Source organism: Exophiala bonariae, assembly GCF_035927105.1.
Source record: "Exophiala bonariae strain CCFEE 5792 chromosome Unknown scaffold_14, whole genome shotgun sequence".
Lineage (NCBI taxonomy): Eukaryota > Fungi > Ascomycota > Eurotiomycetes > Chaetothyriales > Herpotrichiellaceae > Exophiala > Exophiala bonariae.
The window spans coordinates 531,414-557,791 of record NW_027042489.1 but is presented as its reverse complement, the minus strand read 5'-3'; the positions used below and the strand labels follow the sequence as shown (position 1 = coordinate 557,791).

The window sequence follows — 26,378 nt, the reverse complement described above, 5'->3', positions numbered from 1 at the left end:
GACGAATTCCGTCATCCGCTTCTATCACGTGACTTTGAGATCACGTGAACGTCCGTGACTTGGAGGGGTGCTTGGCTTGGCAGCACTGGCATGGGCATGATGCAGATCCGATCCAGAGGACCGCCGATGGGCGCAACAGACCAAGCCAAGCTCAAGTCAGAGGATACCGAACCACTAGCTGCAGCTTCTAAGGCCAGACCGGATCGAATGGATCCATCCCGAGGTCAACCTGAAGTTGTGCGATTAATCACTCAACTTGTACTGCTACAGAATGCCAGAGTGAAGACCCGTCGTGGCTCTCGGGTTAATTCCCCGCCACCAGATGCCTCGTGACCGTGGCGTCCATTCCAGTGGCATTTCCAGTGTTCGCATCATCCATCCACTTCGCATCCCTGTACGTCATGATCTAGAACTCTGAAAATGCCATGAGTTGTCGTCCATGCTCCAAGGATCTTGGGCGAGATAGAGACCCTTGATTTTGTAAAAATTGGCCGTCCCTGCATTGTTGCCTCTGTTCCCGTGCTGCTGCCCGGATGTTGATCGCCGGTTATTGTCGTGTTCTTTTCTCGGTTCTACTACAACACAACATGACTGCTTTTCTTTACTATTCCGGTAATGCCTCCTCATCAGGGTGCTCGCCAGCGCGAACTGCACCGCTACTATCAACCGTGGCTTGAGACTTTCATCAGCACCCTCGAGGAGACTTCCATCCCCCCACCCCAAATCCCTCGTCGTGCTGACTCTCACTCGCACCAACCACGTTCCTCGCGGGACAAGGCCTTGACTGCCTTTGCTCAGTTGGGCTGCCTGCGCCTGAATGCGAAAAGAGGCGTCGTCACTTTGATCGATTCAGAAAAACAATTCATCATAGCCGAAGCTACAAAGTCCCTTTCTCTCCTCGACGATGATCAGCATGTCCCTGGCGATGAGCTGTGGTTTGGGAACTCCTTCGTCGCGCGGGCGCAAGGCGTATCCCAGGATGCCATGTATCCTGAAACATGCACGATCAAAGACCCGAACGGCTCTACCTTCTCCGCACCCGCCCTAATCGTCAACGACATATCTCAACATCCTGCTTACCAAACCCGTGGCTATGCTGGCGCTGGCATTAGCTTCTACTGTGGCGTTCCGTTGAAAACTCGCCTTGGACACGTAATTGGTGTTTACAATGTCACAGATGATAAACCGCGCGATGGTCTTTCTCTTGATGAACTTCGTTTTATGGTCGACATGTCCACCATAGTTATGGACCACCTCGAGGCGGTTAAGAACGATCGTGCCCGTGCTAGGGGCGAGCGCCTTATCCATGGCATTGGCACATTTATAGAGGGTCAGGCTACTGGCAGTGTCTATGACTCAGAGGAGGACGAGGAGTCTGCAAGCCTACCAACTGCAGTCGGTCTACCCAGCCATAAGGACCCAAACCAGACCTCATCATCAAACCCACCACGCCAATGGATGTCGGAAGAGGTGGTCCCAACGATCAAGAATTTTAAAGGATTGGAGATTGGCGATGCCAATTTCCCCGACAATGATCACATGCGCTCTGCTTCCAGCCGCCCGGACCGTCGCCCGCCTCACAATCGTACTAACAGTCAAAGAGTTGCTTCTACAAGGCGAGCCTCCGTACCTGTGCCAGACACCGATCACTCAAACGAGCACCAAAGCATCGACTCCCACGGAATACAGCTCGATCCCAAGAAAAAGGTTTTGACGGACCCCAGTCAAGTCTTTGATCGCGCTGCAGCTATCTTAAGATATTGTCTCTCTGCTGAAGGTGTGACTTTCCTTGACGCAAGTGCCGCCAATTTAAGCCCTGGTTCTGCGGTAGCCCACGACGTCAATTCGTACGCCACCATGAGACACGCTAGAGGCCAGCCTAGAGCTCGTGACAGACTTCGCAAAGAAACCCGTTCTGGAGGTGAAACCACAACGGAAACAACTTCGCACGAATCAAGCGACTCCGCCAATGCGTCTCAAGATTTACGTCCGAGCAACACTTCCGTCAGCTTACGCAAGGGAAGTAAAAAGTGTCATGTCCTAGGTATTTCTGGCAAGCTGCGTGCTCCGCAGGTCCCGGAACAGCTCTTGCGCCGCCTTGTGCGCCGCCATCCTGAAGGGAAATGTTACGCTTTCGACACAGCTGGCAACCTAGCATCAAGTGATGAGAGTTCTGAGTCTGCTTCCATATTATCTGAAGTCGTGGTTGATGTGCACGGAGCAACCCAGGTTGCTGCCATGTTTCCTCACCGACCAAATGCTTTGCTCAAAGCATTTCCTGGTGCCAGAAACATTGTGCTGCTGCCGTTATGGGACTTTGCTAAAGAACGATGGCACTCGAGTCTCGTGATCTGGTCTAGGGATCCGGCGAAGCTCATAAATGTTGTGGACGATATGGCCTACCTAAAAGCCTTTAGTAATGCAGTCATGAACGAAGTGAACCGCATCAACCTTGCCCTGTCCGACATTGCAAAGGCCACATTTGTGGCAAGCATTTCCCATGAATTACGCTCTCCACTGCACGGCATCTTAGGAAGCATCGAATTTCTTCATGACACTCCCATGGATGATTTCCAGGCCACTTTGCTCGTCTCTGTCGAAACTTGTGGCAAGACTCTCCTTGATACTGTCAATCATGTATTGGACTATGCTAAAATAAACAACTTGGCGCAGCACAACTCTCGACAACTTGGTCATCGTCGAAATGAGGGTAAACCACAAGCATCTAATTCTGATAGTAGCCTGACCAGCAGCTTCAATTTAGCACATATCGTGGAAGAGGTGGTTGAAGCTGTATATGCTGGTCAAGTCTTCCGCTCGACCCAAGCCGACGTTTTGGAAGGAAGAGGTAATCCTCGATCCTCCAGCGAACGTGCTATTGAAGCCCGAAAGAACTTAAAAGACAATGATCACTTGGCAACGTTGGCCAAAGAACGCAGTGTGAATCTTACACTTGATATCAGCAATCACCTCGATTGGAAGGTCAATTCTCAACCTGGTGCGATTCGACGAGTGGTGATGAATATCCTAGGTAACGCTTTAAAGTATACCACTACAGGTAGCATCAATGTGTCACTCAAGCCAGATGAATATCATCGAAAAGAAGACGCTCGTGTACACGCTCTGATCTCCGTTACAGATACAGGCAGAGGCATGTCTGATGACTATGTCCAGAACCATGCGTTCACAGCATTCTCTCAGGAAAATTCTCTGTCTAGTGGTACTGGGCTCGGATTGAGTATTGTTCGGCAAATCATCGATTCCCTGGGAGGCAGGATTAATCTAAAGAGCGAGAAGAATGTCGGAACTGAAATTGAAATCTCACTGAGTCTACCGAATGGGGAGGACGGTGATATTGACGAGCGGGGAGACAGTATTCTCGGTCAACTGCAAACGAAGACTGACGGTCTTGAACTTACCATACTCGAGCCGCAAATCAAAAAAGCCGCAAATCAAGAAATTCCCGCACGTGGACTATCTGAGATGCCAACGGTCGGAGATTCGGTCAAGCAAATGCTGGCCAGTTGGTTCAAGATGAAAATTACCACATCACCAAGCATGCACAACAAATCACCAAATTTCTTCATGTACTTGGAACCCCCTCCGATCAGTTGGCTGATCGAAAGTCACGGAACCCCTGGGGGCAATGCCGAGATTCCCGTGCTCATTATCTGTACCAATGCTTTTGAAGCCGCTAGTTTGCGTTCAAAAGGTATTCATCACCTAACCGACATTGGTAGAATAATTGAGGTAATCCCCCAACCACTTGGCCCGCAAAAGATGGCCAATGCCTTGTTGCGATGTATGCAACGACTCAAAATGCTTGACACACCTAGTATCGCGCAATCCACTGAGCATGTCCCAATGACAGCAGGCCAGCAGAACATCCATGATACCTTGGCTAGAGCTCCACAGACCTCTTACACACGTCAAGGTCAAATTGGCCGCGACTGGCAGCTTTCAAAGCAGGGAAGCTACGAACGAAAGCCAGATGGTGAACTTTCTCCAAGAAAAGGGCGGACAGATCAAACCAATTCGGATGCACAACTCAACGATGAGAAACGTACCTTGCCGCATGTCTTAGTCGTCGACGACAATCAAATCAACTTGAGTCTCCTTGTGGCCTTTGTGAGAAGGACCACCCATCCCTTTGACAGTGCTACCGACGGTGCTAAAGCTTTGACGGCCTATAAGAAGAGTGCAACTGAGGAGGGAGGTGCCAATAGGTTCAAGTTCATTCTGATGGACATCTCTATGCCTGTGATGGATGGAATCGCATCCACAAAAGCCATTCGACAATTTGAGAGAGACAACAAAATCGCACCCCCTGCCACTATTATTGCGTTGACCGGACTGGGCAATGAGGAAGCTCAGCAAGACGCCTTTAGTGCTGGATTTGACCAGTTCCTCTCAAAGCCTATCGTATGTTTCTTGTCATTCAACTTTGGTTCGCTCACTAACTTCCAGCTTAGAAATTCAAAGATCTGCAGAAGATGCTCATTTGAGTAGAGCAGGGTACTAATGACTTTATTGCATTTACGAATCTCATGTATACGCCACCTGCTTTTCACTTGGGCGTGTCCAGTCCAGCATTACATTGGAGATTCCATACAACTTCGGCTATTTTCATCAACGGGGTATATAGAGACCGTGGGGATATGCGAGAGTGGCGTTCATCATCCATGGTTTCCGAGTTTGGAACGGAATTTGGAATGTGGTGCATGTCAACCTCTGTCAGTTGGAGAGAAGCCTTTCCATGTCTACGTGCACGGCAGCTCCGAGAATGGTGTCTGGCTGTACATAATCAACGAACCGGTATCGACGATAGTAGGAAAACGACACGACTTATTCAACTCGGTCTGCCCAATCGCCCTCAATAGCCATCGAATTCACTCCTCCTCCTGCCAGAAAACCCGAATTTCGCTCCGGCCGTGCGAGTCAACAACCGAGTATTGACAAGTCAAAGGTTGTTTGCAGGAGAACCATACACGATATTTGCAATGAAGTTGAACGACCTGCGCACACAGCCTCGTCTAGATACGTAGACACTGCGCGACCATCCTCGTCCTCCTCATCCTCCTCATCCACTTCTTGTCTTGCTATCAGTAGCTACCGAGGCAGACTAGACTCAAGAGAATAAGAAATACCCTAACACAGCCAACTTTCGGTGCAGTGATGGGCAGATAAGCCCCGCCCCGTCCGCAGAGTAATGTGTATATATACACTATATACAGCACTTGACTTCCAGTCTATCCATCCACATACATGCTCAGATGGAGGTACATGTAGTCATCCCAGCCAAGTATAACCGTAGGAAGCCTCATTTTGGCGAGTACGTCTGAAAATGTGGTCCCCTATCTGTGCGAATTGTTACAGCTTAGCTTAGCTTCTCTTCCCAGACATCGTTGAGTCTAACTATCTAGATATGGATATGGATGTGGATATGCTGATTGGTGGGCGACTCGTTCAAGGAGTTTGGGCAGGCTGTTTACGCACTTGTTTTATTAGCTAGGTAGTTGGTCCCGTATTTACCGTGTTCCGAGACAGTGAGTGATGCAGAAAGAGGCTCAGCGAATGCATAGATAGGTCAAGCAGGTATTTGATGATGCTGCTGCTACGAGAGCTCATCGCCACTTGTTTAGCATTGCCCTCGTTTCATTCTTCGAATTGTGTATTTATGGTTGGATAGCTCAATGTCATTCTAGTCTAGGCATGTAGGTAGGAAGAAGCCATGTGATTTGTGCGCCAGCCTTTAGTTAGTATCTAGAAATCGTTTCGATTGCCATTGTTTTGAGCAAGTGGTCTGAAGTAGATGCGCCTTGTAGATACCGCCATGAGGGCCAAACTCGAAATACTGAATTGATGGAAAGGGACAGCCCGCTCAATTGGTCCGTCGAAACGAGCTTGCTTCATAGCCCATGATGGCGGCAGCAGCCGAATTGCACCAGGCAATGGACTTGGGCCGAAATTTCTGGTAACCTACCTCCCTGCATGCAGCCCACACAAACAATGTATCGGTCGACCAGAGCGAGAATCCTTCTAGACGTGGAATTTGGCTTTGTATTTATTCTCGAGCGCAGCTTTGATGGCATCGGTTGTAGCCTTCGCATCTCCGAACAGCATCTTTGTTCCAGGCATGTAAAACATGGGGTTGGGAACATCGGCTAGATATGAGAGATATAAAGTCAGTAAAGCGCACAAAAGTCAAAACTGGGAGGGTATCAAGTTTTAAGATGCCGAACTCACCGTAGCCACTGCTCATGCCTCTCTTCATCACAATGACCTGTTTACTCTTCCAAGCATGCAACACAGGCATTCCGGCGATCGGGCTACCCGGCTCCAAGGCGATAGGATTGACGGTATCGTTGGCTCCAATGACAAGCGTGAGATCGGTCTCGGGGAAATCGTCATTGATTTCATCCATTTCCAGCACAATATCGTATGGAACGCTGGCTTCGGCGAGGAGTACGTTGCACTGACCGGGCATTCGGCCTGCAACGGGATGGATCGCGAAGCGAACGTTGATGCCCTTGGACCTCAACAATGCTGTTATCTCAGCAATGGCGTATTGAGCTTTTGCAACAGCCATTCCATAACCGACGACAATGATGACGGATTGTGCTTCGACCAAAGAGTCTACCGTCTCCTCAACGCTCGTCTTCGTGACTGTACCTTGGATCTCGTGGCCGGGCGACTGCGTAACGGGAGCGATGCCGCCAAATAAAACGTTGGTCAATGATCGATTCATCGCCACGCACATGACGTAGGAGAGGATAGAACCGCTGACACCGATGAGTGATCCCACCGTGATCAACAAGGAATTGTCAAGCATGAATCCTTCTGCCACGAGCGCAAATCCAGAGTATGCATTCAGAACGGTGATGACCACAGCTAGTCAAGGGGTTAGTGGTGGGCCTAATGGTAGATATACAGATTGACATACGCATATCAGCACCGCCAATTGCTGCCGTGGTAGTATAGCCTTTGACAAAACTGAGTATGGTGCTAGCGGAGAGAGCCATAGCAGCTACGACTGGAGCGCCTGGCGCCATTGTGACAAAAGCACCCATGGTACCAGCATTTGCGGCAAGCAGACTAGAATTGATGAGGTGTTTGCCTGGAAGGGCCAAAGGTCGAGAAGACATTTTGCCGGCGAGTTTCATGAAAGCCACGATACTGCCAGTGAATGTGATGCCACCTGAAAAGATAAGCAGTTAGATCCTTTTCTTGGGTTGAAGGGAATAATAGACTGGAGCCTCACCAATCACCACGCCGAGATATGCTGTGACCATATGCAATGTAGAGATATCCTCCACGTGAGCCAAAGCACTGCCGATACTGGTCAAGACAGCTGCGAGACCAACAACTGAATGAAGAGCAGCGACAGTCTGTGGAAGTTCAGTGGGTGTAATTCTTCGACCGATCAAAGCACCTATCACAATAAGTAAAAAGTCCTCGCTTGAAGAAGAGATACCTACCGGCCAAAGCACCAATGGCAGCAATGCCTCCAAATTGAGCCAGAACTTCAGGTGAAAACCCTGCGGCTGCAAGAGACGCAAGGATACCTGCACCGACACCCAGAATGCCCAGAAGGTTACCCGTTCGTGCAGTTGCTTGAGATGCCAGCCCAGAGATCGAGCCTGAAAAATATTGTCAGTACAGAGTTTCCGGAGATCTTGAAGTTGACTTACCAATGCAGAGCAAACTGCTCACAAGATATCCAGCTTGAACCAAACCTGCCATACCAGTAGAAGCAGCTGCGAGAAAGCCACCACCAAACAGGACACCAGGAATTGCATACAGCCACGGGTATTCCGGTGGATCAGTAGGGCGCTTGAACATATCCAACATGCGTTTTGTGATGACGAAGCCACCTGAAACATTTACAAATGCCAGCAAAACAGACAGTGACCCTAATAGTTGTGGGAATGTCTCTGGTAGATAGCCACCTCCCATAACGAAGAAACCACCAACACCAACGATGCCAGAAATGGCATTGGTAACACTCATCAGAGGCGAATGAAGGGCTGGAATGACACCCCAGACAGATCGATATCCGATCAGACCGGCAAGACCAGCTGTGAACATGTTGCTCATGAGAAGGGGCGAGGTGAATTTTCCAAGAGTAAGCATGGCGCCCATACCTCCTGCGACAGTTGCCACTTCTCTGGTCTGCTTTTGCCATGGCGTCAGTTCTACAGGCTTAGCTTCTTCATGATGGGTCTGCTGAGTATTTGCTGGTGGTGGAGCAGCTCTTGGAGCAGGTGGAATAATCTCGCCGTTCTGCGTGACTATCGAACCGCGCACAACTTCATCTTCGAGATCAATACCAAAGGAGTTTTCCTTGGGGGCCATTGAAAACAAAAATTTCGTGATGTTGTTCGAGTATAAACTTGAGGCTTGCGTTGGTAGTCGGGAGGGAAAGTTCGTATATCCAATGACAGTGACATGGTTGTGGACAATGAGTTTTCCAGGTTGAGTGACCTCACAATTGCCGCCACCCTCAGAGGCCAAGTCGACGATGACAGATCCAGGTTTCATGGCGCTCACCATTTTTTCAGTGATAAGTTTGGGCGACGGTTTCCCCGGGATAGCGGCTGTTGTGACAACAATGTCGACCTCCTTGCATTGATCCATGAAAAGCTTCATTTCAGCCTCGATGAACTCCTTGGACATTTCTTTGCTATAACCTCCGGCACCGCCTCCTTCTTCTTGGATGCTGACTTCCAAGAAGTCCGCGCCAAGAGACTGGACTTGCTCTCGAGCAGCGGATCTGGTATCGAATCCACGCACGATGGCACCTAAGCGACGAGCAGTAGTGATGGCACTAAGACCTGCGACACCAGCTCCAATAACGAGGACCTTTGAGGGCGGAATCTTGCCAGCCGCGGTGACTTGGCCCGTCAAGAAACGTCCAAAGTGATTGGATGCTTCGAGGACAGCCTTATAGCCGGCAATATTTGCCATGGAACTAAGAACATCAAAGGCCTGAGCACGTGAGATTCTGGGAATCATGTCCATTGCGAACGCTGTGACACGTTGATTGGCGAGAGCCTCGACAAGGGGCCGGTTTTGCATGGGTTGAATCATGGAGATGACAGTGGCACCGGGACGAATGTTGGGGATTTCCGACTCGATGTTTGGGGCGCGAACCTTCAAAAGAATGTTGCTTTCGGACCATAATGTTTTTCTATCGACGAGAGTGGCGCCGACATGCTCGTAGACCTCATCAGCATATTCAGCGTTAGCACCAGCACCACGCTCAACAAGAACACGTGAAAATCCCTTCTTCAGCAGGAGTGGGACGTTCTGTGGCGCGACAGCGACGCGTTTCTCGCCGTCAAACGTCTCAGCTGGGACGCCTACAGTGAGCTCTGAGTAAGGAACAGGCTCCAGCGCAAGTTCTGATTTGTGACGAGACCATATTGGAAACGCTTTTGGCGAGAATTGTCCAAGTGGTGCACGTTTTGCGGTTAGCGGAATGGCGCCGCGGGAAGTTGAGTGGACAGCTTTTCGCGCCTGCCGCACACAACCATAGATGGTGCCTGAGCAAGGAACTGAGCCGAGTGTCAGGACACAGGACAATGACAACAACAGCGTCTTGATTAGAGTGATGCCAACTTACCTGGGTCCAGAAATCCATAACCACTGTTGGTAGATAGTTTAACCGAGATCCTTTTGGACCAGGTTACTCGTGATGCGTGGTGAGCCATGCTGGCCGGTCGGGTGTAGCCTGTAGCCTGTAAGAGGCGTTATCTCACCGCCCGAAACAACACGCGCTGAACCTTGCAAGATCGGAAGCTGAAGCTGCAGATAAACGCGATGACTTGCATGTCACGGTGGAAAGCGCGTCTGGACGATTGAAAATCTATCTAGAGGAGGCGTAGTATCATGATTCACATTCGAAGGTTGTGCGTGTGTGTGTCAGGACCAGGTCGGGGTTGATCCCCACCCAAGTACTGGCAAGAGGAAAAAAGAGTGGTCGACAAAGCACGAGGTGGTGTGGTGACCAGTAGCGTCCTGTCCAAGGACTGCTAATGATATTGCACGTCTAGGAAACTCTGACCTGAACAGATATTAGAGACCAGAACTCTCAGGAAGCTCCGAACTGGAAGCTCGAGAGAAAGGGACGTCTGAGACTTGATGGATTCAGTGCGGGACACGTCCAAGGTCCACGGTCCACGGTGGACACTGCCAGTGTCGGAGGCAGCTTGACCTCCGGGTCTTGCTTGGGGCTCTGGGGAAGGAACGGGTGGTGAGTCAATCGTGACTGCCGAGGGACAGCTTTGAGCCACAATTATGCGTGTTTCGCCCACTAACCAAGAACTCCCTCCAGGAGAGGTTACATTGACCGTTTCCTGGCCTTTTGCACAACTGCACAACTGCACTATAACAGGATGAGTATCGTTTAATGCCTCATTTCCACCGTGCTACCCCTCCTGTTCAAACGTGGGGGTGGAGCCGCCCGCTCGGCCATGAGACCAGGTGGTGCCATCGCGGGGTGAACCTGGAGAAACCATGGCGTGCCAGTGGCAAAAGGTGGCAAGTGCAACGTTCCTGGTATTGATACTGATATAGCGTACAGACCTGAGCTCTAACGGAGCATGCAGAAAGACCAGCTGCTTAGTAGGTTCCTGCATGGAATACTTATAGAAGGCATGGAACAAGACAAACTCTTGTCTCCAAGGGGTTTCCTTTCCTCCTTGGGCTTTTGTCAGATGCAGGCCCTGACCACCCTTCTTCCCGACTTGCATTTTCATTCGCGGTTCTGTCCGCTGCTAACGGTCTATGGCAGTACTGCTCCATGAGATGTATATATATGCACCAGCTCCTTCCGCATGACCGACCGGATACATTGCTCTCACAACAAACTGCTGACAAGCATTGATCGGAATTCGGTCCCTGGGTGGCTTGCTTTTGATTCCACCATGGTAGAAACCAAAGCAAGATTTTCGATTGCTGCTGGTCTTAACTCGGTTTCTTTTGTTCAGAGAAAGTCCATCATCACCCTGCCACCGTCTGAAAGATCCAGTTCGGAGTCCATCCCAGCAATTGGCTCCAGGAACCCCCTGAACGTCGTCTTCGTTATCTCCCATTCCTTCTCAAAGTCATCATTGGCCCTGCCTTCAACGCATCCCGCCACAATTTGTATGTTTTGATCATCTCCTATCGGCAGTTCACCAAGTTCCAGCGTCCACCTCATTCCATATCCAAGAGCATTCCTGATCTCGTAGACGGCCACGCCATGGTGTAACAACATGACGTTCTTCCAAATGGCCTCGCTGAGCATCTGCTCGAGTATTTTGCTTGCAGTCTCTGTCTTGTTCTCATTGCTCCCAGCCGGTAATGTCCAGAACTGATGGAGCCGACCATGCTCGGATGAGCATCCTCCACGCTCAAAATGCTTACAGAGTGCTACAGCGCCTGAAGACATTCGTGTCTTGGGTCGTGGGGGAGCATTGAAGGCTTCGCGTAAGGTCTCTTCATGTGGAGGTATCAGGAACAATGTTCCTTTGGTTTTTCTATAGCCAGCATCGCGGTAGATTGCTTCTGCCTCCGATGGCTTATCAGACCATGGAAGGATCAAGGAGGGATACATCTCGCCGTCTGAGCTCACTGCGTCAGCTTTAGGGATAATGTTGTTTTGAGTGATACGATCTAGTGCCCACCGGCGGATCGACAAATGATTTTGGTTTTATGCACATCGTGCTTTGTGGGAGGAAGAGAACCGAACGCAACCGCTCACTTCATCTCAAAGCACAGCCATAGTGTGACTCAAATTCGACGCGCCGTGACTCAAGACGGAGTGATCGTTTGGCCTTAAATCTCGAAATCACCAAGCTGCAGACACGGCAACGGAATAACAATTGACCGGCAAACGACCTACATTTTCCACAGAAAATCACGAAGATGCTGCGACCTGCAAATGATGTATCCGTGCATTAGCCACGGCTATTGAATAATCCCAAGCATATAATAGTTCAATGGCATCACAGGAAAGTGCTTGCCATGCCGGAGGCAGAGCCTGATCACAAAATCTAAATGTTCACAAATCAATTAACTTTGACCCCGAAGTTCCCGAGGCTCTGGCTGGTCTCCAACGACTCCGCATTAGGATCCTCGAACCATGGTAGGCTGCTGAGCCTTCAGCATCAAGCTTGATCATGTCTCTGTCTATGTAGATACGTGATATTTAACTGAGACTTCGACAATCATCGTGCTTCTCTAACTAAATACCCTACGGAGCCTGCTTGAGACACCAGGTGAAGATCACAAAAAAGATGCTCGCCGACCCAGTCAAAGTTCAGATCCCAAAGTCCTACGAGACATTACCCGTCAAGGACATCAAAGTATCGCATTATCCCGAGAATGCCCCAGAAGCCACCGGAGTGATTGTGGTGACGCTGAACCGGCCGAAACAAGGCAATGCATTCACGTTGCAGATGATGAAGGACTTTGAGCTCGTCTATCCCATGTTCGATCTGGACGAACGGGTCAAATGCGTCGTGGTCACTGGGGCAGGAAAGCTCTTCTGCGCCGGAGCAGATCTTGACATCGGGTTTCCCAGTGCTGGGGAGCGAGAGCGGCTGGTGGATCATCGAGATAGGTAAGAGATTCCTACGCCCGGCTATATGGACACGTCAAGCTGAAGCAATGTAAACCAGTGGAGGACGTCTCAATCTGGCTATCTACCGATGCAGGAAACCAACAATCGTCGCGCTCAACGGCTCAGCCGTCGGTCTGGGCATGACACTGGGCCTCTCAGCAGCGATAAGAATCGCCCACGCGTCCTCCAAATACGGCTTCGTGTTCGCCCGACGAGGCATCACGATGGAGTCGAACTCGTCGTTCTTTCTCCCACGATTGATCGGCTACTCCAACGCCCTGTATCTCCTGACGACGGGCGACGTCTACCGCGGCGACAGCAAGCATTTCGGAAGTCTCTTCCAAGAAGTCATCGAGGACCAGCCAGGTGTCCTCAAGAGAGCGCTTGAACTCGCGACCACCATCGCTGAGAGGACGAGTACACTGGCAGGCTTCATGAATCGGGAGTTGATGTGGAGGGGCAAACCGTCGGCTGAGGAGACGCATTTGTTGGACAGTGCGGTCCTGTATCACATGTTTGCCAACAAGGACTGTGCGGAGGGCGTGCAGAGTTTCATGCAGAAACGCGACGCCAAGTTTACGGCCACGCTCGAGGAGGACGGTCCGCCGCTCTATCCTTGGTTCAATGAGGTTGACACTGGGTCGCGTCCGAGACTGGACAGGACGGCCGCAAAGTCAAAGCTCTAAATAGTTGCCGTAGAACGGGTAAAGGGGCCTCGTTGAAAATATAATGGAGACTGGATCACAGTCTGGCTCTAGTTTGTCGTTCATTCCATTTTTGCTGAGCTTCCTTTTCTCTTGCAAGCGCGTGGAGTTGCATCTTCTCCATGGCATCTGCAACGTCTTGGTCACTGAGACTGCTGACTTGTTCGATGGGAATTTCAATGGCTTGCAGCGGTTTAGAGAATGCCTTGACCCAACTTGCACGGGACGTTATAGACTGCGCACCGCCGTGAACAACATTGGAACTAAACTCACACCAGCGCTTGTAGCAGTCCGACCCAGATACCGACGTGGGAAACATCATCGCAAAGCAATGGGGCATGCCTTCATACCCGACTAGTTCGACAACGCCACCACCTTGATGCATTCTTCGTGCGAGGATCAGGATTTCATCTTCCAGACCCTCGTTACCCAAGCACATGAATACTGGCGGCATTCCCTTCCAGAGATCTGGCGCTGCAGCCACTGGAGAGGTCAATGGATGTATCATCATCGAAGCATTGCAGAAGATGTCGGCACGAGGGGGGTCGGTCGGCCATAGTGCATCGGGGATCGGTTCGTGTCTGGAAGCACCAGTATCGGTTGGAGGGTCGAGGTAGTCAAAATGGGCATTCTTGTTGATGGATGGCAGAGACCGACTGATATCTACCCAGGGTGAGTTCAGGGCAACCCCGGCTGGTACCTCAATAGCGACATCATTCCCGTGATATTTAATCGTAGACAACCCCATCCTTCGCAAGGTAAGGATAAGTAGTAGCAAGGCAGTTGCAAGATTTGCTCCAGCAGAGTCACCGGCAAACACGATATGCTTCGCTGGAACGGGTCCATGCGGCACTCCGGGAGGTGGGGATAGCAAAGACAGATAAGATATCAACGCATCAAGCAGCTGTGCGGGGAAGGGGTACTGAGGTGCAAGACGATAGCGCACTGAATAGCATCTACCCCGGGTCAATTTAGCCTGGCGCAAGGTTGAATCGCGGACAGTGGCCGGATCCATCAAGAAATACGCGCCGCCGTGGAAGTAAAGGATCGTGACATCGGAATCCACTTCTTTCATCATCTTTCGATACTGTTCGTCTTCTGCAGCCTCCAGTCGTGGCTCTGTCGATGAGACACCACTTCTGTAGCCGGTCCACTCGGCTTCCACGGTAGCAAGCTCAGGCACGGTGTACGTCTCCTGGCCAGTACCTAGCTCAGCGATAGCCGCACAGACAGCATCTCGCAGAGCGTCTCCATCCTCAGGCGAAGGAAGGGAGACTTTGGAGACCCAGATGGGCCCTTTAATGCCTGGATCTTTTATCGAGACTCTCTGCAAGAAACGTACTGGCCGTCTCATGGATATAATTGATCGTAAAACAACCACGGCCACTTCTGTGGTAAGGTTTTGCTTGGCAGAGTTCTTCGATATCGACAACGCGTTGAACAAGGCCGTCTTGAAGATCAAGGGTAGACGCGGCAGAAGAAGCCTGATCAACGCTTTAGGTGAAGGGTCCATGTCGAGAGAAAACCAAGGCCTTGAATGCCACCTCGTATAAGAAAGAGTCGAACGAAAGACGCCGATTCACATGGGCAGTTTTCATCAAACCTCTGGACCGAGGTTTTTGTTGATAGATGTGATTGGCACGCGTCATAGAAAAGACGTGGTTACGGCTGCCTCACCGGCGGAATAACATCCTTCCGGCCCAAAGAAGCTTCTTTTTTTCCCTTTGCCTTTTGCAGATACGAAGGTGCTAATTGATGAGGTAGTATTGAGGGAAACACGAGCATCAATTCCGCGATCGATCCTAAGATCTTGAGTAGAGGCATGTATGGTCTTTTCTTTCTATGAGTCAATTCAGAGTCAATGGGTCGAAGTCATCCCTCGGCTTGCCCGAATTGTTTTCTTCCCTCTATCCTCCCTCCCCTAAGATTTCCGCAGTCACCTGGACAATGGGTATTCTAGGGATCCAAATTCTCAAAGTCCCAAGCACCCAAAACAGGGCCAAACCTCAAGTATGATTGATGCTTATCCCGCAAAATTCCATCGCCTCGTGACTTTCGCTAACCAAGTCTTGGACCCGGAAGCCATCGATGATCTTGCCCTACGCATCAAGAAAATACATGTGGCATGGGTGGACCTGCTCTTTTCACCCGCTTCTGCCTGGCTTATGCAAGCTGGACATGGATCTTTAATGGGTCTTGTGGGCGTTAGGGCTGGGATACTCTGACCTAAGGCTCTTAACCCCCTATTAGTCTGCTGTTAATGCCTGTTAACCCCCAACCACGGCATTGTGGGCCTATTTTTAACCAAACATTCAATCTCTCTCACTCAAAACGGACAACGCTCATCAACTTCCATCAACCACTACAATGCTCTGTTCTCCCACCAACCCCAAGTGCTTTTGCAGTCGGGTACTTCACCCACGTCGCCAACTCTTGACCCCTATTGGCTTTTCGTCAAATGAACTGCAAAGGGCGTGGACTAATCCCTTTCCAGGCCATCAGGATGATCAACTAATTCTTGGGATTGGCGAGCACTGCCAGCCTCTGCGTCACATTCCCACGATAGCTATTGTTTACACTTTTTGTCCAGGCTGAAACGTTTCCCTGTATGCCAGTCCCAGGGTTGGTGAGGATCCATAGCAACAAATCGGTTGGTTACTCAAACATAACATTATGTGCATTGGATCTATCCACGGTCAAAACCCTTTCATGGACCCTGGAGGTTAGGAGCCCCTCGGCCTCGTGTATGCCTCGCCCTTGGCCGACCATACCCGATGTCTGATGGTGTCCCATGGGCATGGGTCCGTTCCCCTATAGAGATAGCTCGAGATAGTATTTCTAACATCATAACCGAAAATCATCCATCTCACCCTGTGATTCTCCCCCCCACTGCTTACTACTCAAAATATGACTTTGGACGACAGTACATTTGACATTATTACCGGTGATGAATCTCCAGATCTAACGTCTCTGGCAGTGTGGGATCTTTCCTCCCTGTCTGATAATACATCAACACCAGACAGCAGACGCAGCATTAATTGTGGCCATGACTCGAATTCGAAGATGAGCCGTCGCAAAACGCGTACCCTCGCTCCAAACCTCACTCGACGCTCCCACACAAAGTCTCGTGGTGGGTGTTTCAGCTGTAAAAGCAGAAAAATCAAATGTGGAGAGCAAAAGCCCGCGTGTGGGAGCTGTCTCATGAAGGGCATCTCTTGTATCTACCCACCGACTGAGCAACCAATGCGAAAATCAAATCTACCACTGATAAAGCGGAGTCCGAATGTTTCGCCATCATTTTCGAATGCAACCTTCTCGTTGCTCGACATGCGCTTTTTCCATCATTTCCTCACCATTGCCTATCCTCACCTACCGATAGACAATGATCACGTATGGGTGAATGAGATCCCTCAATTTGCGGAGCAGCACGAATATCTTATGCACGCAATCCTATCCCTCGGAGCCTCGCATCTTTCGCGACTCACAGGAGTCGATTATCGCCGCGAGTCTCTGGTCCATCGAGGCCATGCGATCAGCGGACTCAACCAAGCCTTATCCCAAACGTCACGATCTTACGGAGAAAGCGACGCAATGCTCGCCTCCTGCTATGCACTCACTTTCCAAGCTTCATATATGGGCGATGGCCTTGCTGATTTCATTACCATGGTCAGGGGATGCGCTCTAACTACCGAGAAAATCCACCAAGACCACTCACCTACAGCGTTCAACCTGCAGCCCGAGTGGCACTTCAAATTCATGGCACCGCGCCTGATGAACCTACCCGGGGTAGATCCCATCCTTCTCGAAGAAGGCTACATGGCGCTCGAAAACATCCGTCCATTCATCACGACGGATACAGAAATCGACTTCCATGCGGCGCTCATCGATGTCATTGCCTCCCTTCAAGCCTCTTCTGCCTCCGGCTATCTGCAATTCGTTGGTGTCTATGGTGTATGGTATGAGCTCTGCCATGACGCTTTCAAAACCTTCCTCGACCCGAACAATCTCATGGCTCAGCTATTGCTGGCATACTTCGTCGGCGTCCAACTACTAATGGTGCCCCTCGCCGCGGCGGAATATCCCAATCGCGCGGACATCTCACGTGTGCGGGTCCTCTTCGGCACCATCGAGTGGGCAGAAGGTATTTTCGAGCGACTGGAAGCAAGCGATTCAGAGCTCAAGCACCATCTCGAGTGGCCGAAGAGTATTGCTCGCACGGTCGTTGCGGAGATCAATGGTGATGTGCTTCATCTACCGCCAGTGCTGCAATTGCACTTGTCGAACCCGGAGATATCACCTCAAAGTACAATGCTAGGAGGCCTGGCCTGAATGGTGATCCGCTCAGATCACAATTCTTGAGCTCACGTCTCAACGGGGCTGAAGCGACTCAATAGTGCAGCATGCCGGAGGGCTGTGTTCTTCGTGTTCTTTCGGCCAAACTCCGACCCCTATGCTTTCCCTTGGATTTTCAGGCTAGATGGATGACGTTCAAAAGTCGGGACCGGGGTGGGGATATAATGACTGTTGCTTTCCTTTTATTCTTTTTTCACCCTGTTTATTCTGCTTCTTGATTATGACCGCTGCATGAAACCCCAAATGTACTCTAAACCAGTCTATCTACCCAGGTAGTTGTTTTTCCCTGTCTGTGTGTATTGTCTCAGCTCTGCAAACTTGGATTGGAGTTCCTCTCGATCAGGCAAACTCGTTCAGTTGGTAGAAAATATGATTTATGACTTGAATTTCGTGGAATGATTGTGCATGTGACTGTGTCCCATACTGCTTCTTATTGCCGTACGTTGAGGTATCCGTGTGCCCCGACTCTTTCAGATTCTGTTCGCCTTCACGTCTCGTGTCCGTGGAAGGCGTCGGGTAAAAGAAACTGGTTCACATGGTGAGTCACGTTGAACGACCAAGGCCAATGTAAAATCCAGCAATAATACCGTCTGCCTCGAATTAGCAATGTCTCTCCCGCCGTCCTCAATATCCTCAAATGCCTATGACGCCGAACGAAGCACCCCTCTTAACCTAATTCAAACTCGACAGGGTGAAATCTTGATAGGCATGGTGTCATACCACTGTAGAATGCCACACCTCTGTCGGTTCTCTAGCCTTCCAAGATCTCTCTTGACTTATCAAAGCCCTCTTCCGACCGCCTGCGTCCATATAACCCTTGAAATCACACCGTACCCCTCTCCGACGTAGCCACCGTCTTTCCCCGTCCTGTAATTCCCGTGCGCTCCATGGTAATCTCTGTTTGCGCCTTCTGCTGCATCAATTTAACAGGAGAGTACCACCCCAGTACGGCAATCGCAATGAACATCGGCGCGGCTTCAAGGACGTAGAGACACCACTCGTTTCGGAAAGGGTAGCCGTCAATGCCGAGTCCGAACTCGACGACTCGATAGATGGACCGTGTCTGCCATGACAAGAAAGAACATTAGCAAATAGAAACACGACACAAGACATACATATCAACTGGTCAAACCTACCTGGACGAAAAACCCGGCAATCCACACACCAAGTATCACCTTTTTCACGCGAGGGTCGAATCCGATGTCGCGAGATCGATCGACTCTGCGTACTACACGTCCTAGAACGAGAAGAAAGGTGCTGAATGTCGCTAATTGCAGCGCAAGGCCTACTAAAAGGACATTTGTGCCCACGTCTTTCAGGTTCCCCTCCCAGTTTCCAGAACTTGCAATGCCCGAGCCAGAACACTGCGTCAGAAAACTGAAGATATCGGACGTGATGAACATTCGACCAAGCCAGCGAGGAGGAATATGGAAAAAGACCTGAGCCGGTCCCTCGGGCAAGCTGGAACGGATCAGGCGAGTTAAGAGCAGATAGAGCGTGGCGCAGACGAATATGGGACTGATAACGACGTAAGAGGCTGAGGTGGCATAGAGTGGGATTGAGGATTTGTTCTTGATGCTGGCTATGCGGACGCTCCAGCCGGCAGTCGATATCAAGGCTGCAACGAAAAGGGGGATCGTATATCTGTGCTTGATAGGTTGCTTGCGTGCATAGAGGATGGATATGTGGAAGTGGTAAAGGGTCAATAGGAAGTAGAGGACGGAGAAGACGACCGCGAGTGCCGTAGACGGATTGTAGAAGTAGAGATTCAGATCTTCAGTGTCCGTAGCCATTCTGGATGATGAGTGAGAAGGTAGGACTTGACTGGGGCTGACAGGGTTGCTCCGTTGCAATAGGAGAGTCGTGCTGGACGAGGGCAGGATTGGATTGACAACGCTGGAGGTGTGAATTGACACCGATGACTCTAGATATCAGACATCCACTTATAGCTGGGTTAGAGCAGTGACTATAGTAGCAAAAGACCTCCTTGCGGACAACGGTATTGAGTGAAGGTGGGCGAGTATTGAAGTGACGTTCAAGATTATCAAGAGAAAAAGCAAACAGCGAAAAAGAGTCCTGTCGTAGGCAAAAGAGACTCCAACTTCTCAATACGATTGAGGATGGCCTTCATATTGACGGCAATTGGTTTGAGAGAGGGTGCTGCTTTATATACACGTCTGGGCAGGATGGATCTTGCCATTGTGATAGATTGATCTCAGCGAAAATACTGAGTTGTGGAAGTGTCAATCGCTGTAGAGAGTAAAGCATTGGAGGTGAGAAAATCATTGTTCAATATCAAAAGGCAGCTCAAATCTGGTAAGCGAACGTATTCGGGTTCGCATGCAATCAGACTTTTGATCTGAGGACCCCAAGGCGGGTACTTCGTGCTGCTCTATTTCAGCCAAGACTCTGCTTTCCGCCTGCCAGTAACTCCCTCGAGTGAAACTGTGTATATCTTGGTTCATATTAATATTAGAGCTGGATTCGACATTTGTGGAGGATTGACTCGCCATCTGCTATGCGAGCCAGGCAACAAGGAATCAACGGGTTGTGGGGAAGCCTCGTGAAGACTGCCAGAAAGGGAAAACGAAATCATCGTATTGGCAAAGAGCTGCCCAGTTGGCTCAACTCGTGTCTGAGTCCAATCAAGCCCTGGTCAAAGATCTCAGAATATATGATAGATGTGATGGCTTGTGGGACCATGTCGACAGCACAGCCTCAAGACATATTGGATACTGGTACGAAGACCGATGATGCCAAATTCAAGGAGCATCGTCAGTGCCGTATTCGGTCATGCATATCCTGCAGGTCGCTGGCACTGGTGGCTCGACTTATCAGTGGATGGCGGCCTTGTCAGCCCCAGACAGTGAGCGTTCAGGGAGATACATTAGGTATGGATGCACAGCCACATGAGTTCATGGAGGTGCCAGGCAGCCATTATTCCAGACGTAGGTCGACAGTCCAAGATGAAATCTCCCTGGCGTGCTGGGTAGAAGCTGAAAATGTAAGGTGGCTGGCCTTTCAAGTCCATGTTCGTATTCGGATTTCGAGGCTTGGCGGCCGCTGGTCTTGCTCTGCACCATTGCTTCAGATATCCACCGTACTTCCTTCTACTTGTAGAGCAGAATTTGAACCCTCACATTCATTACTGATATGGCGGCAAGAACAACTTACGAGCCAGGGAGAAGGAAGAAATCGATGCAGCCTTCCAGAAATACTTCAGGCTTGTTAGTCCCTTCTGTCTGGTTCTAATTTCGGCTTTGTTTCAAGAAACATTTTCAATGTATCAGATGACGTGCGGGAGGAAGCTCTGCAAAGAGCTTTCAAGCCTAGGTTGTGCATGTTGGTAGGTACCCATTAGGATCTTCTTTCTCGAACAGAAAGGGATGAACCTCACAGTGGAAGGATAAGATCAGAAATACAAGGTCGAATCAATGACCCTGCCCGTCTAGGTACACTCACTTGACCTGCACTCCGGCTGCCAACAGGAGCAGCAAGCAGACTGAGCAGGAGTTGCGATTTACAACCATAAAAATCATGGGAGGATTGGTATGCGACATTGTTCGACCAAACGATGCCAAGCATTCATGTTAATGTCGAGACACCTCCCCTGCTTATCGTGAGTGATCTCAGGTTGAAAGAGTCATTGTGTCTCCGGGAAGAGCGCAATACGACGAGTTCGTTGATTTGATGTTCTCACCTTTCAAGGCTCAAATGATGAAAACGCTCTGGTGGTACTTGACATGGTTTGAACCAGCGCTCAAAAAGCTCTCAATCCCTAAAATTGCCACAAAGAGAAGAATTCTTCACCATCACTGGCTACGAGCCTCTTTCGATAGACCCGTGTGCTAAAAAGATTTGTGACCTGATCTTCTGGTCATGTGGTTCACGCCAAGGAAGAGGAGAACATGGACATCGAGTATATGTACGGCAACTCAAGGCAGTCTTGCTTCGCGAGACGGAAGGAAGTGCAACATAACTTAATGGACTCACATCATTTCCTACTCAGGAAGATCACAGCGAAGAAGTGTTCTTCGAGTGGGAGAACAATTCTCTGGTCGTGCATGTTACACACAAGAAGTTCTAGAGGATTCGCATGAGGGCTGAGCAGAGGTGAACAAGACTGGGTACGTCTATGATAATTCGACCTGTGGCTTTGTTTATCCAAATCCCACCATCATGCTTACTAGATTCTTTGATACTGAAACGCCTTGCACCGGACAAACATTCTGCATGATCCTCCTATGTCGTGTGAAATACATATCTTCGAACTCCTTCACTCCAGATGAATATCGACTGTCAAACTGCGCCTTCCATTCTTGTCTTGCTGAATCTCGGTGGCTGGAACGATGACGATGTTCCTGCCCTCGTCATACTTCTGCAGAACACCCATCACATAACGCCTTGCCCATCTCTGGCTTTGCTCCAGGAACCAGTCGTCCTGACCTGCAGTACCAATACCAACGAACAGATCGGCCCTCAGATTCCTCACCGAAGCCCAATCTTGATGGTGCAAGCTCTTGAAGAAGTTATCCAAGCATAGATTGTTGCATACTATGAAAAGTCTTTTCTTTTCCGCGTATTTAACCAAGGGCTTGACTTCGTCGAATATCTGCCGGCTAACTCGGAGGATACGATTGTCGCAGATTTGATAAGTGGATGTGTTGTGGCAGCATGTGCCGAGACGGTGAGAAGTGCACTGCGTAGCTTTGGATGCGCAATCACAAGGATAGATTGTTCGGGGGCCAATAACATGCGACCAGATCTGGAGCCGAATTTCTAACGGGAGATCCAGAAGAAAGACTCTTGGCTTGGTTTGCTGCTCGTCGGCCATTTCAGAGATGGAAGGAAATTATAAGACTGTTCGTAGAGGAATTTGTCCTTTCATGATACTTGAAGTAAGGCTATCACGGAGAAAATGGAGGGTGGTGGGGCACTCGTTGCTTGCCGATCCAGTAGATGTGACCAGTCATGAGCTATCTCGACAGTCTAAGCGCACAATACGAAGGCTCAACACGAATTGGTCAATGACAGAAGGACAAGGCTGGTGGGCTGGTCTGGCTAAATACCTTAAGTACGAGTGGGAGTACTTTGGGAGCCACGCGACAGCTGGCACGTTGTGCAACACTTGCCAATCCTGGCATTAGCTTACCTTGAGAATACCCTGAAACCCAAAGACCGCCATCGGCTGCTCGTCGTGGCGTGCTGAGAATATTACTTTCATGGTCTGATTCATCATGATGGAACTGTGACCTCAGCCTGCGCAAAGAATTCTGCGGATGTGGTAATCACCCTGGTCAAGCCGCCATTTAGCGAGTACGTAGGTAGGGAGGATCGAGTTGCCGATAACCACAAGCGAACTTCTAAATTCACCTACTTAATCTATATGATAAGCGGAGATGCAGAATTTGCCCCGAGGGAGATGGATGGCGTACCGGAGCATGACAACATTTGAGGACTAAGCATAATCCTCGTCACGAGAATTACTGGCCATGAACGAACTCAAAACGACCCAGATCCTGGCCGAAAAGCCTAAATAGCAAGTATCGGCTTGCCAGGTATCTGAGATGGAAATCGGAAACGTGTAACATGGGAGCCCTTAAGCGGCGGTGTGTGGTTTCCGTTGGGGCTGAATGAGAGTTCGGATATCAGACGGTGTCAAATTTATGCAGGGATCGTTGAATATACGAGATTCTCCCGAGCTTTTCGGGGCTTTCCATTTGTTTTGAAATCAGAAAGTATGTCACCCTTGACTTCCTTTTATTCATTGGAGTTCGCTCTCATTCTTCATTCTTGCTACATCCGCGTCCTCGTAATTTGCACACGATTCAGCTGGATAAGCAACGAGCGCTTCGATCATCCACAGCCACCGGTCCAAGACCTATCCTTGACCAAATCGTGAGGACGACAGGTAAAAGCAAAGATGAACTTCGAGATGACAATTACACTTCAACAGTAATACAGCTTGTTTACCATATATACATCCTTCCCAGACGCCTTGCTAGGGACGCGCTCGTACAAACATGACATCGAATAGACTGAGTTCTTGGAATGGTGAGTCAAAGCGAGGCTTTCACATGCAGGGCTTTCTCAATCTGGCGGACCACATCCTTTAGCTGGGCACTCGTGTCACACGCCGCAAATGTGAACCTATCGAAACGGACCACAACAAACTTTTTATGCTTGACCTCCCCTCCCAGTCGCCATTCGTCGTACCCAATAGGTGGCGGTCGATTCTGGCACAATACGGGATCAGCAGCGAACTCTTCGGCTATAGCGAGTCGAGTAATCGTCTGGTCGTAATGTCGCCCGTTTAATGACAGTCTTGGGTCAATTGACTGGATGAGCACCGTTGCTTCATCTGCGCGGATCAAGCCATTGGAGACGTCTTCGATCTCTTTGAGATCTTTTGTTAGGTCTTCAGTCTCTTCAACGCTTCTTGGTAAGATGAGGAGCTGAAAAAGTCCCCTTTTCTCCGGTGAGAACAACAAATCATCAGTGAACGCGATTTGCTTCGATTTTAGATCGAAAGCATAGACTTGCGGTAAGTTTATCCCTCCAAGCATATTCCCTATAAAGGGGAACCCATTCATATATCGATATTTGGTCATCCCTGCAGCACGGGGGCCTTTCTGGATCTCTCGCTTCCAGCTAGGAACAAGTTGGACCGCCCACATATACCATTCTCGTAGGAAGACCTTGATCGGATCGGCTTCTGTCACATATGCACCATTCACGATCGTGGCTGCAAGGGACTTTTCAAGCTGTTGCTTTCGCTCCATATACCACGCGGTCAGTAGTTTCTCGTGATCAGTATCTGGCTTACGATGGAGGAACACGAGCCTCCATGAAAGTGCCAGCGCATCTCTGAAGCCTGAAGCAATTCCTTGGCCTCCTGAGAAGAGTTAGCAATCTTCAAAGATCGAGAAACCCGTGTTGAAACTCACCAAAAGGAGGGAAAACATGCGCGGCATCACCAGTCAAGATCACTCTACCCTGAGACCATCTGTTGCATGATCTTGCAACAAACGAAAAAGGTCGCGATCGTAACGTTTCGATACAGTCCTCAGGGAATCTGATGGGCTCGTTCAGGCCATACCGACTGCCAGGATGGGTGATGTAGGGAAAGATGATCTTGCTTGTCTCCTCAAAAGTGGCCATCTGATAAGGATCTTCGCCTCGCTGAACGACAAACTCGAATCTCCAGAGTTTGTCCTGATGGAGTCCAAATCTTCCGCAGACCGAGGGCCTTTTGGGGTTGCAGATGAATCTGAACTGTCTGGGGAAGAAGAGGTCGTACACCTCATCCGGAGTGTATCCTAGTCGCCACAGGGGAAAGTTGGGATGCGTCTTCTCGGTCGGCAAGGTGATCTTCCAATTCAGAGCTACCCATGTCTCCTCATATGTCGAGCTGTGCTCTTGTCAGCTTCAGCTGTTCTTGCTGGGATGCACTGGTGTTATACTAACCCTTCACAACGCTCCAGGACAATTCCTTTATCTTCGAGATACCGTTTTCGCACGAATCCAGTTTTGCCATCCGCCCCTACTAAAAACGGAGCTCTCAGGTTACGCGTGGTTCCGTCTGCTGTTTGATATTCCACGGTCACAAAGTCGTCCGTCTCCTGAATCCCTATAACAGTTGACTCTGGTCGTAATTGGGAAGAAGGTATCTGCTCAAGTTTGTCCCTGATGGCTTTCTCCATAGCTGGTTGCTTATGACATATGAAGCCGACGTGGCCCGTTCCACCCTCGGTGGTGCTATAGTCCATCTGGATCAGAGGCTTTTTGTACAGATCTCCAGAGCTGCCTGTGACAAAGTTGAACACCTCCATACCTGGCAGGCCAGTCAGTAAGTTCGACCTGTTGTGATCATTGACAACTTACATGTTCCAATTTCGGTATATATTCGATCATATATGCCGATCGATTGCAAGATTCGAATACCGTCTTCGTCCAGTGCAATGCCTCTTGGATCTGTGGTAATGTCCTTCTCCTTTTCTAGCACCACATTCGGCACGTTCATCAAACCAAGTAAGGCAGATAGTACAGTTCCTGTCGGGCCGCCACCACAGATGATCACGCCTGTCTCCTCGGTCTGCTGAGAAGCCGAGTTCGCCATGATGAACTTGCGCTTAGGGTACGGGGATTTTGGGCGATTCTCTCTATGAGCGTTCGTCGTAGAGAAGTATATGCGGTATCAATGTTGGGTCTCGATTCCTCGATGGGTTTTTAATATGAATCGAAGCCGAAACCTTCCTCTCGTTTGTCAGGTGATTCGAGTCGCCGCAATACCAAGCGCACGCTCCATCCTCCTTGTATTGGATCCCGCTGGAATCTGGGGGGAAGTGCTCAAGGCTTGAACATTGGAGGCTGAATCTCTCCATCTTGAGACCAAAGATGCTGGATGTGGGGCAGAAAGTGACAAGCAGCTCACCTGGAAGACAAAAAGGCTGTGAGGAGAAAATGGTCTCCAAGTTGGAAACGGGACCATCCATTTGTGGGACATAAATACTTCAGTCTCCGAGGTCCCTGTTTCTGGTTGTGGGACCTTTCGATCCTGGATCGTTTTGAAAGCCGGCTATTCCTGATCTTCATCACGTACGTCGGTCTTTCAAATCTTATTTCTGACCGAGCATCTAGGTAAGGACTCTTCCCAGATATCGACAGGGCTTGCACCCAGCTTGTTGAGCTGCCCGGCTGCACACAAATTTTTG

At 49.8% G+C, this 26,378-nt stretch overlaps 8 protein-coding genes across 8 annotated transcripts; 3 read left to right on the top strand and 5 right to left on the bottom strand.

The window, feature by feature from the left end:
- Positions 1-615: 615 nt before the first annotated feature.
- Positions 616-4,505, top strand: LTR84_002848 (uncharacterized protein; the record flags this gene model as incomplete). Its single annotated transcript, XM_064846448.1, has 2 exons — positions 616-4,422; positions 4,473-4,505. The coding sequence occupies 2 exons, from the start codon at positions 616-618 to the stop codon at positions 4,503-4,505; spliced, it is 3,840 nt and encodes a 1,279-aa protein (XP_064706058.1).
- A 1,534-nt stretch (positions 4,506-6,039) lies between these two features.
- Positions 6,040-9,713, bottom strand: LTR84_002847 (uncharacterized protein; the record flags this gene model as incomplete). Its single annotated transcript, XM_064846447.1, has 7 exons — positions 6,040-6,164; positions 6,247-6,891; positions 6,944-7,198; positions 7,262-7,432; positions 7,479-7,640; positions 7,692-9,545; positions 9,626-9,713. The coding sequence occupies 7 exons, from the start codon at positions 9,711-9,713 to the stop codon at positions 6,040-6,042; spliced, it is 3,300 nt and encodes a 1,099-aa protein (XP_064706057.1).
- Positions 9,714-10,987: 1,274 nt separating this feature from the next.
- On the bottom strand, positions 10,988-11,599 carry LTR84_002846 (uncharacterized protein; the record flags this gene model as incomplete). The annotated part of the gene is made up of 1 exon (XM_064846446.1): positions 10,988-11,599. One exon carries the CDS (start codon positions 11,597-11,599, stop codon positions 10,988-10,990), a length of 612 nt encoding a protein of 203 aa, XP_064706056.1.
- Positions 11,600-12,281: 682 nt separating this feature from the next.
- Positions 12,282-13,293, top strand: LTR84_002845 (uncharacterized protein; the record flags this gene model as incomplete). The annotated part of the gene is made up of 2 exons (XM_064846445.1): positions 12,282-12,607; positions 12,666-13,293. The coding sequence occupies 2 exons, from the start codon at positions 12,282-12,284 to the stop codon at positions 13,291-13,293; spliced, it is 954 nt and encodes a 317-aa protein (XP_064706055.1).
- Positions 13,294-13,348: 55 nt separating this feature from the next.
- On the bottom strand, positions 13,349-14,824 carry LTR84_002844 (uncharacterized protein; the record flags this gene model as incomplete). The annotated part of the gene is made up of 1 exon (XM_064846444.1): positions 13,349-14,824. One exon carries the CDS (start codon positions 14,822-14,824, stop codon positions 13,349-13,351), a length of 1,476 nt encoding a protein of 491 aa, XP_064706054.1.
- Positions 14,825-16,218: 1,394 nt separating this feature from the next.
- LTR84_002843 (uncharacterized protein) lies at positions 16,219-17,640 on the top strand (the record flags this gene model as incomplete). Its single annotated transcript, XM_064846443.1, has 1 exon — positions 16,219-17,640. The coding sequence occupies one exon, from the start codon at positions 16,219-16,221 to the stop codon at positions 17,638-17,640; it is 1,422 nt and encodes a 473-aa protein (XP_064706053.1).
- Positions 17,641-18,487: 847 nt separating this feature from the next.
- LTR84_002842 (uncharacterized protein) lies at positions 18,488-19,457 on the bottom strand (the record flags this gene model as incomplete). The annotated part of the gene is made up of 2 exons (XM_064846442.1): positions 18,488-18,727; positions 18,801-19,457. 2 exons carry the CDS (start codon positions 19,455-19,457, stop codon positions 18,488-18,490), a joined length of 897 nt encoding a protein of 298 aa, XP_064706052.1.
- Positions 19,458-23,723: 4,266 nt separating this feature from the next.
- Positions 23,724-25,783, bottom strand: LTR84_002841 (uncharacterized protein; the record flags this gene model as incomplete). The annotated part of the gene is made up of 4 exons (XM_064846441.1): positions 23,724-24,559; positions 24,612-25,075; positions 25,132-25,498; positions 25,549-25,783. The coding sequence occupies 4 exons, from the start codon at positions 25,781-25,783 to the stop codon at positions 23,724-23,726; spliced, it is 1,902 nt and encodes a 633-aa protein (XP_064706051.1).
- Positions 25,784-26,378: the final 595 nt, after the last annotated feature.